The 11,898-nt window shown below is 32.4% G+C and overlaps 1 protein-coding gene and 1 long non-coding RNA gene across 2 annotated transcripts; one reads left to right on the plus strand and one right to left on the minus strand.

Moving 5' to 3' along the window:
• The first annotated feature begins 1,197 nt into the window (after window positions 1–1,197).
• On the plus strand, window positions 1,198–2,593 carry LOC111413970 (uncharacterized). The gene is made up of 5 exons (XM_023045116.2): window positions 1,198–1,358; window positions 1,643–1,797; window positions 1,865–2,049; window positions 2,106–2,361; window positions 2,421–2,593. Exons 1-5 carry the CDS (start codon window positions 1,307–1,309, stop codon window positions 2,550–2,552), a joined length of 780 nt encoding a protein of 259 aa, XP_022900884.2. The 5' UTR covers window positions 1,198–1,306; the 3' UTR covers window positions 2,553–2,593.
• Window positions 2,594–9,320: 6,727 nt separating this feature from the next.
• LOC111413979 (uncharacterized) lies at window positions 9,321–9,593 on the minus strand. The gene is made up of 2 exons (XR_002706233.2): window positions 9,479–9,593; window positions 9,321–9,399 (listed from the first exon to the last, which is right to left on the minus strand). It is a non-coding gene; the product is annotated as an uncharacterized lncRNA (long non-coding RNA).
• Between the last annotated feature and the right edge of the window lie 2,305 nt (window positions 9,594–11,898).

Here is an 11,898-nt window from a genome sequence, read left to right on the forward strand (position 1 = left end):
TATTAATATATCGGCGGACGAAAACATGGTTTAAGATATAGAAAAGTCCAAGCTTTCCAACCGTGTGGTTAGTTTTTCGCTATCTTTCTAGATAACGAAGATATGGGCCCTAGAAGTAGGTGGAAATATAAAGGAAAAAGTTTGTTGCTGAGTGGTTTGTTGCTATCGTCTCGCCGGTTTTCAAATGTTAATACTTAATATGTATATGTCTATTAATATGTCTATACGTTTATTTGTTTTAACTAACAGTTTAAGAATTTTTTTTGTTATAAACTAACTAAAGCTTTGTTCGTTGGGACTGCACTACTCTGCACGACATGGCACTCGTATGACGTCATAGTGCAATGAAGTGTAAGTCAGTGCAATGTCATGTCAACTTAGTGCAGGTCAGAAAAGTGTATAAACCGTGGTCCCAACGAACAGATTTTTATAAACAAAGTGTATAACATTTGAAATGGACGAACAGGAGATTGTCAGCGAAATACTCGTGGAAAATGAAATTATCGCAGGATGTTTTTTTAGTAGCGTTTTTTTAGTATTCATCAATTATTATTATTTTTTATTTTTTTCAATTATTAGCGAAATATATTTTCTATACCAAACTACTAACCCTTATTAGTTCTTTCAAAAGTACTACTACTACTTGATAAACAGTACTTGCAAAAAAAAATTTTGGGTGGTGAGGGTAGTTAACCCCAGCCACCCCTAAAAGAGAAAAAACACATAATTAATATTTTTAAATGTACTATAAGTGTATTTAATGCCGCCAAAATCGACAGGGTAGTTTTTAAATTATTCCAAAAAAGTAGGGGTAGTTTTCTACTGCCTCTACTGGGATTGAATATACTGTGTTCTCTAATACAACAAATATTAATTATTATAAGGTTTTATTTCTTAATATTTAATATTAATATTAATTATTACAAAACACGTTTTCAAATATTCCGCCATTTTAGTTGCACTGCACTTATTGAACTTAATCGAAAGCAGGTGCAACAAAATCTGCACTAACTTGCACCGGCTGCACTACATTGCACTGCACCTGGCCCAACGAACAGTATGAGTGCAACTGCACTAAACTGCACTATCCCCAACGAACACACAACATCTGCACTAAACTGCATAGTGCAAGTGAGTGCAAGTAGTGCAGTCCCAACGAACAAAGCTTAAGTAAAAATATCACTAATTTAGGTTTGATGTTTAAAACATCAAAAAAAAATGACAATAAATTTTTTTTCGTGATTTCTCTAAATAATCTTTATTATTAAAAAAGGGTAGGTTAAATTTCGAATCTAAATTTAAAAAAATGTATTACTTGGATGAAACAAAATTAGAAATACACGAGGAAGTTGAAGAGAGTAAGTTTTTCTTTATCATTATTGTTTCTACTTCTTTTTATTTTTGAATGAAAATCGTTACCTAAATCGTTACCTAAATATGACGACAAAAGAACCGATCCGTTCTTTTGGTCACGACATCGTATTTTTTCGATTCGGCAACACGCAACATTCATAGGTACTGAAATAATCGAACCGAACGAAACGCGAACCACTTCAAAAACGATTCTCGAACGAAATGAAGGGTTTTTAAATAAATTCAAATAAGTTCGTCTTATTAAGTATTTCTTATTCCATTTTTTTAGAATTTGAATACGTAGTTGAAAGAGAAGAGCAAAAAAATGTTTGCTTTGGATCGTCGCAAAGAAGAAAGACGGGTTTTGTCGATGGAGGCAAATTAAGCAAATGTGGCCCTGGTTCTTACAATATTAAATCGGGAATAGATCAGTTTTTAAATAAGGTTACTCTTTTCAATAGTTTTTTTGTTAAGTCTATGTTTTGAATACTTTATTTTTATATTATTTAAGGTAAGAAGCAAAAGAGGTGTACCTGGGTTGGCAAACTGCGCTCCAAGATCGGGAGGACGAACTGAACAAACTCCAAGTCCCACAAGATACGATCCTGAGCCTGAACGTCCACCAAGACACGACGGAGCTGCTCCATTTGACATAAAATGCTCACGGGGAAAAATGTTTATCAATAAAAATCCGGGGTAAATTTATTTTAATTAGTTTCTTTATCACATTCAATTTTAATTTTGCTTTAAAGACCTGGAACTTATACTACCGCAGTTAGAAAATGCCGACGAACGAGATTGAATAGTAATTTTGGAAAGCCTACTGTGATTCCGACGGTAGAAGAAGTGTGTATACCAACAGCAGTTGATACCTGCATAAAATGTTCAAGAGTTTGCGAAGGAGATTATTGGCAAAACAATCACACAGTTTTTTTGTGTCAGTGCTGTATGGCGGAAGAGGTCAGGTTACACGAAGTTTTCAATAAAGAGGAGCTAAGAAATTTTATCGTAAAAAACTGTTTCACGTTTTTAAAACTTAACTTCTAAAAGAATCAAACTTTTTTCAGAAAATGAGAAATTGCTTCTATATGCATCGACACGATGGCACAACCGCTGCGATAAGATTATTATCAAATTTTCAATTTTTCACAAGACATAAAATTGAAAATTATTTGGATTTGTACATAAAGTGTTATTAATAAATTAAGGTGATAAATAAAATGTTGTTACTATAATAATTAATAAATTTCACCATATTAATTGGCTCTACTACATTGTATTCGTTATTGATTGCCGTTTATAATGGACATTCTTTTCCTAAATAATCTTCTCTCTTCACTTTGATCTTAGCCATAGCCATAGGCCCAGAGGCGATAGTATAATATTGACACCATACCGATATTGAATTATATATTGAATATATATATTGAATATATATATTGAATATATATATTGAATATATATATTGAATATATATATTGAATATATATATTGAATATATATATTGAATATATATATTGAATATACACTGGCCGGCAAAAAAAAACCGGCCACTAAAATGTAGCCACAATTTCAAAGCTGGCTTACTTGCGAACCATTCATTCGATTTTGATGATTCTTTTTTTGATCGAAAGATTGATTTATTTGTAATAATCCTGCGATAGAAATTTTTATGCGGATATTAATTTGAGCACATACGGGGTGCAAGAATGAGAAAACCTTTTTTTCTCGAAATTTGTAATACCCTGTGGGGTGCAACTGCTACAGCAGAGGGTGTTAACTGCAATCAAATAGTAGCCCAATCTTTTCTGAGCATTTTGTTTTTTTATTCACTCTATTATCTCTGTTACTAACGAAGATGCAGTATATTAAAGCGATCGCCTGTGAAAACAAGACGAGTGACAATAGTAGCTGATGACAGTTTTATTGTTCTAAGCAATCGTAGAACGACAGCTATAGAAGCTCGGTGTCGTCTTCAAATGGTGCATGTTGTTGATGTCAGTGAGCAATTGCGGCAAACTCTGCTTCAAAAGCAATTCGTAACTCGTGAAGGTTGTCCGGTAGGACAGGACGATGACGAATGCGTCTCTCAAGTTAGTCCCAAAGATATTCGATAGGGTTAAGGTCCGGGCTGCACGCTAGCCACTCTATCCGTTCAATACCCTACTTCATCAAGATTTTCGTTAACCACACGTGCTACGTGCGGTCGAGCATTGTCATGCATTAGCATGAATATATCACCAATAAAATGGGAATAGAACCTCCATGGAAAGGTACTCTTTCCGAAATTGTGCAGGTCGCAAACCTTTCATTACGATGTCTCCACACTCATTGTCGACCATCAGGTGACCGGAGACAAAATCGAGATGCGTCAGTGAAGAGTACCTTACCCCATTGTTCCTTTCCCTAATTCATATGTACGCGCCCAAATTGAAGACGTGTTCGCCGATGTCTCTGGAGCAGCTGAGGTCTTTTGGCAGGTCTTCTTGCAGTCAGATCACTTTTATGAAGTCTTCGGTGAATAGTTCTTTCACTTACGGCAACCCCATGCACCATTTGAAGACGATGCCGAGTTTCTACAGCTGTCGTGCTACGATTCCTCAGAGTGTTTAGAACAATAAATCGGTCATCAACTGCTGTTGTCACTCGTCTTCTACCGAAACCTTGCCGCCTAGTGAAATTTCCTGTTCCCACATATTGATTCCAGGCATCCTGAACTGTTGTTGGGGGTATACCCAACGTATGGGCAACGTATTGCTGACTTTTGCCATCCTCAATTAAAGTAACAATACGCGCAACATCAGTTACTGACAACGGGATTGCTATTATGTTAAAAGACTGTAAAAATCTTTAACAACTGTCAATTTACTATTCGAAACAAATGACATACGCTACCTAGCGTGCCACCTTAGATTTTTTATGCTTGCTTGTCTTGTTTTTACAGGCGTTCGCTTTAAAACACTGCATCTTCGTTAGTAATAGAGATAATAGAGAGAATAAAAAAATAAGATGTTCAGAAAAGATTGGGCTTCCGTTTGATTCCAGTTAACACCATCTGCTGTAGCAGTTGCAACCCACAGGGTATTAGAAATTTCGAGAAAAAAAGTTTTTCTCGTTCTTGCAGCCCGTATATGCTCAAATTAATATCCGAATAAAAATTTCTATCGCAGGATTATTACAAGAGAATCAACCTTTCGATCAAAAAAAGAATCATCAAAATCGAATGCGCGGTTCGCGAGAAAGCCAGCTTTGAAGTTTTGGCTAATTTAAAGTGGCGGTTTTTTTTTGCCGGTCAGTTTATATATTGAATATATATATTGAATATGTATATTGAATATATGAAATATATATATTGAATTAGGCAAAACATCGACTAAAGTATCGCCGAAGAAAGTGCAACTTCATTTGAATAAGTCGAAATCGCTTGCGGCCGAGGTTTTACAATATACAGTCTGTTTCAGAGTAAGCGCCTTACTTTTTTTTAGCCACACTATGGGTACTACTTTCAAAATATTTGGCAGTAATATGTTTTAGGGCATTCTCTACCCGATGGTGATCTCTACCAGATTTCCAATTCCGTTGACTGTCCTTTCAACAAAATAGAGAAAATCCATCGTTGAAAAATCTCCCAATTCTATCACTAGCAAAATAAAAACCTTAATGTGTCAAAAGTCAAAACTTATTGTAGTCTTAAATCTTACCGAATAGATATAGTAGTCGGTTGGGTCGGTATTACAGGCGGCCTGTTTCTGTTAGTATTAGAAAACAAAATATCCAAAAAACATGCGAGGTGGCGCGACGTTTATTATTTTTTTTATTGACTACTATATTAGTTCGGTCGGACTTTCTTAAAATCGTTTATTAATAGAAAATCATTTATAAATAGGTGTCATTAATGAATGATTTTGTATACATTTATAAATCATATAAATACACAGTCGACGGAAAACTTTATATAATTGATTTTTATTTGCTTCATTCATGAGCTACTAGATTAAAATGTTAGTTGGCTTTTTGATGGGGAAAGAAATGAATTTTTAAGAAAAACGAAATACTATCGCAAAAAGAATGTTTTTTATTTTTTTTTTCCCAATAATAAAAGAAAAATTATGGCATTCCATTTAAAAAAAAAAAAGTTGAAGGTCACCATTTTGAAATAATTCGTCCAATTGAAAATCTGGTATCACCATCGTGTAGAGAATGTCCTAAAACATATTACTGCCAAGTATTTTGAAAGTAGTACCCATTACCCACAGTGTGGCTAAAAAAAATAATTTACATAAAAAAATAAGGCGCTTACTATGAAACAGGCTGTATATCGCATCAACCCAAAACTCGTAAGTATATCCTATCGTCTCGCCCACAAGCGCACTTGCTAAATCAACAGTATCCTATATCCTACATCCTATATCTTCAATTTAGCCTAGGCATTGTAAGATATGTTAACAAGATTCGCGCTGATATTGTATTAATGCAACGCCTCGAGAACCCGACAAGAACTACGTCTTCTGTCAATTATGGTTGGATTGTTTATGAAGAATTAGTCAAAAAGAGGTCGCTAGCGGTAAAAGCTCTATAGTTAATATCATACCAACCTAAAATTACTCAACGAATTGTAGTTAAAACTTATTAACACATTCTAATGCGAATCAGCCACAAGTGACCTTGACTAAACTGCTGATGAAAAACACATGATTTCAATGATTAGGGAAAGTTCTTTACCACGGTTATCCCCAATTTCGTTAGTATTTAAAAAATTACACGCATCAGGAATTCCAAAACATACAGTATGTCCCAGGATAGATGTTACAAGAGGTATAATGACTTAAAAATTTTAGAATTTTATTTTAAGGCTAAGGAATTAAGCCCTTGACGTGAGGAGAATTTTAAGAATATTTTCATATTTTGAAAATCAACTTCGGCATTGATAGTGAATATTAAAAAATATACTAAAAAAATATACTAGAAAAAACTTCTTTAACTGGCTTTTATTTAAATATATATCGAACTAGTTTCCCAGATGCGAAGCTAGTTCGCATCTGGGAAGGGAACAGAGAAAATTTGATGCGTTTTTTGAATTATTTGAATAAAGTTAATAAGAACCTGAAATTTACTATAGAAATTGAAGAAAATAATCAACTTAATTTTCTAGAGTTAAATTTAACAAGAACAGACAAAGATAAAATTGAATACAACATTCATAGGAAACCATCGACAACCATCTCAACAACTATTCCTTATGATTCAGAGCATCCTATTTCACGAAAACTTGCCAATTTTAGATTTTGAATAAATAGAATATTTAACTATCCCCTCTCCGATCTGCTAGAAATTTTAGAAATTAACAAACACAAAAATAACAATAACTTCGAATTATTCAGCTTCAATTATATAATAAATCTATTTTTATGTGAGTTTTTTAAAAATAAACAATGTTTATACTTCAATATATTTTATAAATTTATTAACTCTACCGGTTTCGGCCTAGACCATCGTCAGGAGTCTCGTTGTATAAAGTTGGGGTTGTTTTTATGTTCTATTGAGGTTATTTTATGTTCTGTTGAGGTTGTTCTATTTTTATGTTTCTAAGAGATCACAAAACAATTATATAACATGTTTATTTGCCCGGGTAGTTCAATGCAGGTTTAAAACCCGCTCAAGTCTTTTTCCCAGTTTCTTTGTTCTCATCTCACCGTCGACATCTTTTCGTTTTTGACAAAATTTTTAATATATTTTGATGTCGTACGTTAATTTTATACTTTGAGTTATATTGTGAATGTTTTTGTTGTGATTATTTATTTTTTAAATTTTAACGTTATGATAATGTTTTTCGTTTGAGTTTTTCGCTTTTCATGTAAGTATAAATTGCTTTGAAAATTTTGACTAAATTTTTTAAACTGTTTTATTTTAATGTGTTTTTCGTTTTTGTTACTTTCGACTGAAGATGAGGGTGTAACCTTGAAACTAGTCTCGATATATACAGGGTGAGTCAAACTTGAGAAATAGGTTATAAAACCTATTTCTTTCTTCCATTTCGAAATAGGTCAAATAATTTTATAACCTAAAATTAATATCATCTTAAATCATCGCGTTAAATCATCTTAATTTATTGTCCTCTATATGTCCCTGCTCCGTGTCGGTTCTTATGTGAATCACCCTGTAAATAAAAGCAAGTTAAAGAAGTTTTTTCTAGTATATTTTTTTAATATATTCCCAACTTGCAACATGGATAAAATTCTTAATTGATAGTGAAGCAAAAACTATTTTGAGTTCAGGTAAAGTAAGCTTTTTGTTCATGATACGGCAAAATATCATTAAGAAAAGTTGTTCAGAATGAGAAATTATGGCACTATGGAAAATTTCAGAAAGATCTACCTAGATTGATTAAACCACCATATTTTAGATTAGATCAGAGTGAAGAAAAAAACAATGAAAAATGCCATGAAAAAAAAAATGACTTAAGTAGTCGTAAATATTGACAAATAAATAGTTTTAATTCACATTTCAATTACTATACAATATTTATGTTATTTAAACTAAAATGTGATGGTTTAACCAAAGTAGATAGATCCTTCTGAAATTTGGTATAGGACCATAATTTAACAAAACAAACAACTTTACCTAAACTAAAAATAGTTTTCGATTCATTATGAAGGCTGCTTTTGTTTTCAAGTTATGAAAATATTCTTAAAATTCTCCTCACACCAAGCAGGGCGTAATTTCTTAGCCTTAAAATAAAATTTAAAATTTTTTAAGTCATTATACCTCTTGTATCATCTATCCTGGAACACACTGTATGTTAGTTAAACAAGAAATAAAAGTAAGTAACAATGTTTCTGTATATCAGAAACCTTATAAAAAATTTTATAATAAAAAGATAGAACATACACTCCCCTACTGCTCTTGATACCACACTGATAATAAATTCAACAATAAACATCGTCTGAACGCAAGACAGAAGATATAGGATTTGCGACCGAGGTATCCCTGGAGCACCTGGGCTCCAAGCGACTTCGGTTAAAGCATGTTTGAAGAAAGTGGGGGCTTTCATTACTACTTTCACTATACCAGTTCAAGTGGTGTCAAACTTTTTGACGTGCTGGTGTAGTCTCTGTTGATATGTCCAGGCATGGTCTTTGAAATAGTTCCTCTGAATACTTTATTCTGAAAGTGTTTGTGACCTTTGAATGTCAAAAGTCCACACTAGTTTGAGAACTCGGTGATAAAGCATAAGGCGGAATATCTGTCCAATCGCCAGTACTTCTTTTGTAGTTAAGTCTGAGTTCTTGCCAGGATATTTAGCCATATTTTCATGTAGATCTACTTGTTCATGAATAATACTGCCTCGTGCTTTTCCGTCCAACTTTGTATTTCTGCAATAGCTATTTGTAATTTTTAGATTATATCACTGTTATTCTTTCCACTGTCTAGAATTGCGCTGACAACTGCATTTTCATCAAATTTAGGAAAGTCTGCTGTATATAGAAGATAAAGGATCCATACCAATACACACTGAGAAAAATGTTATGAAATTTACAACTATATCATGGTATGAGTTACAATAAATTTATTGTACCCATAACTTTTACTATGATTTTTTGTAACAGTACATGTTATCGCATATTTACCAACTTTCTATAGTTTTTTTACAATATAGATTCAAATTTAAAGTTGGTGTAAAATTCTCTTATCTAATACTGTAAATTTACAATATAGAGAATAAAATTACTTGATAAATTACTTGTAAATTTCATTCTTGATTGTAAATTTTCCTTATAGGGATTAATTTTACTATCTCAATTGAATAATACGACCATATCATACGGTCCAAATTACCAATGTGTACATTGTAAATCGACCTTATGATTTTTCTCAGTGCGGCTGTTTCTAGACAACAAGCTCTAAATCAATCCAAGATAATGCAATTGTGGTATCAGCATATGATTGATAAATAAAAGCTCCTTGGGAACGATGAAAAATTATTTATTCTTAATATAAGATCAGTGCAACATGTTTCGAGATTCAAAATCTCTTCATCAGGCACGACTAAAAAACATAAAATTGAAGTAAGAAATATGTATAAAAAATATGTATAACAACATATTTTTTAATTTTGTTTAGTTACCGTCAATTACTTATGGAGCACGAAATTGAACATCTGACAAACGTGGTGAAATTTTGTAGGTGATTGGAAGAAACAAAAGGCATTAACAAATTTTTTAAAAACCTTAAGGGCAAGTTAGTTGGTTAAAAATATTCTAAAACAAGATAGAGACACGTGTTATGATAAAAGAATCGAGAAAAATGGCCACTTACCCTTCATCGTTAAAAAAAACTAGTTTTTAAGAAATTGAAATTAATTGAACTGTTTAAAATCTGAAAGGGGAAAGTTTATTTAGTAAATTTGAAAAAATTAATTAAATTAAGAGTTGCATAACTTACAAGAAAAAATTTTTTATAAAAATTATTGCATAAATTAAAGTTTTATTCTTAGGAGTCCATCTGCGACGTGAAGAAACTTGAGGTGGACTGAAGGACATAAAATTTGGGGAAAAAGTCTTGCGCCGGAAAAGCAAAAAGGTAGTGGAGGGAAGAGGTTAATTTTAAATGAATTTTAAAAATTGGCGGGTATTATTAAGTTCTGTTGTGTCATTTAAAAGTTTGTTATTATAATTGTTTAAATTAATATGCAATTCTTCGAGAAGGTCCATTTCTCTCGATTTCCCCACGTTTAAAAGTAGTTTAACATTGATAAATTCTATTTTATGTTTATGTTCGTTGATATGTTTAAAAACTGCAGATGAGGGTTTGCTTAGGTGTTCTTTGAAAAGTTTTTTAATGCTGCGTCCAGTCTGACCAATATAAATTTTAGCGCAATCAGGACATTTGATTTCATAAATACCACTCAGCTCCTCTTTGTTAAATTGATGTTTATTATTAAAAAGGTGTTTATGGATTTTGTTTTGAGAGACAAAGGCAGGGGCAAGGCCAAATTTCAACAAATTTTGTTTAACAGGGTTAACAATAGATGGGTGGTAAGGTAAAGCAATATATTTGGTTTTGGACTTAGTGTGAGGATAGATTAATTTAGTGATTTGTGAGTTGTGCACTTTATAGTAAATGTTTTGTAAATCTTTTATAGAAAAACCATTATTGAGTCCTATTCTTACAATCTGTTTTATTTCAAGGTTGAGGTTATCATTATTTAAAGGAACGTTATAAATTCTATTGAAAAAGAAGCGAAAACTGGCAAATTTATGTTGATCACAAGAATAGGAACTTTTTGGTATAATACAATCTGTGGTAGTGGGTTTTCTAAAGATATTGAAGTTGATAATATTTTCTTTAATGTTTCTAGTTAACTCTAAATCTAGGAAATTTATTTTGTAATTATTTTCTTTTTCGAGGGTGAATTCTAAATTGCAAATGCTGTTTATCAGATTGAACCAAGTTTAGCATGACTTTCTTCATAGACAACAAGGATATCATCTACGTATCTGGCATAGAAAGCAATATCCTTACTGAAAAAATGATTTTTATCTAAAAATAGTTCTTTTTCAAATTCATTAACATAGATATCTGATAGAATGCCCGAAATAGGTGAGCCCATAGGCAAAACGTCCTTCATTTTGTAAAATCTATTATTAAAGGTAAAAAAGCTCTGACTACATACAATCTCCAAAAGACCAATGAAACTATTAATTTCTAATATGTTTAATTTATTAATATCTTGTGAACTGATCAAGTATTTTTTGATGATAGATAATGTTTTATCGATTGGAACGTTAGAGTATAAGTTTTTTATGTCGAAAGAAATTAGTTTACTAAGGTTTTTAATTTTGAAGGTCTTTAGTTTATTTATTAGATCAGTAGAATTTTTGATTGTGTATGTGAAGTTGTTGTGAAAAAGTTTATAAAGGAAGTTTTGCAGTGCATATGATGGTTTACCTTCTCGAATGCCATACTATAATCCAACAATATCATATCACATAAGTTTTTACCACTAGCATTTATTATGTCATCGGTTACATTAAACAGAGTCATAACTATGATTAGTACGAAAATCAGACTGTATATGTAGAAGTATAGAAGGTAGTATGTCGTTGTCATTTATATCTTTACGTAACTGCGTTTCCACACACCTTAGAAAGAATTGGCAAGATACTTATAAGTCGCAAATCCTCAAATCCCAAGGGAATCAGTTTCTTAGGTAAAGGCGACACAAGAGCAACCTTCCAGGAGTTGGTATTATTGATCTTGATTTCCTTTATAACAGCAACTGGAGAGACGAGTGATATTACTCTGATTTCCCGCTTAATGATATCTGACAGCGGGCCAGCATCGTTCCCTGGATCAGGTTGAAATATCTTTCTCATATAATCTGCGAATCTAGAAACCTTTTGTTTGATACATCTGGTCCAGTTACCGTCTTCATTTCTGATAGAAGGTGTTTGCACGATAGATCTTTTTCGATTTGTGGTCAATCTCCTTAGCGAACATTCGGTGTCTGTTAAGTCTGAAATCTTATCTGGGTCTACTTGGTCA

This window comes from Onthophagus taurus, chromosome 11 (genome assembly GCF_036711975.1).
Source record: "Onthophagus taurus isolate NC chromosome 11, IU_Otau_3.0, whole genome shotgun sequence".
In the NCBI taxonomy this organism is placed as follows: Eukaryota; Metazoa; Arthropoda; class Insecta; order Coleoptera; family Scarabaeidae; genus Onthophagus; species Onthophagus taurus.

What these genes read in the sequence shown, in the direction of transcription:
- LOC111413970 (XM_023045116.2), top strand. Translation starts at nt 1,307, where the DNA reads ATGTATTACTTGGATGAAACAAAATTAGAAATACACGAGGAAGTTGAA. An exon ending in TAGATCAGTTTTTAAATAAG is followed by an intron (nt 1,798 to 1,864) that starts GTTACTCTTTTC and finishes ATATTATTTAAG; the next exon opens with GTAAGAAGCAAAAGAGGTGT. An exon ending in TTTATCAATAAAAATCCGGG is followed by an intron (nt 2,050 to 2,105) that starts GTAAATTTATTT and finishes TTTGCTTTAAAG; the next exon opens with ACCTGGAACTTATACTACCG.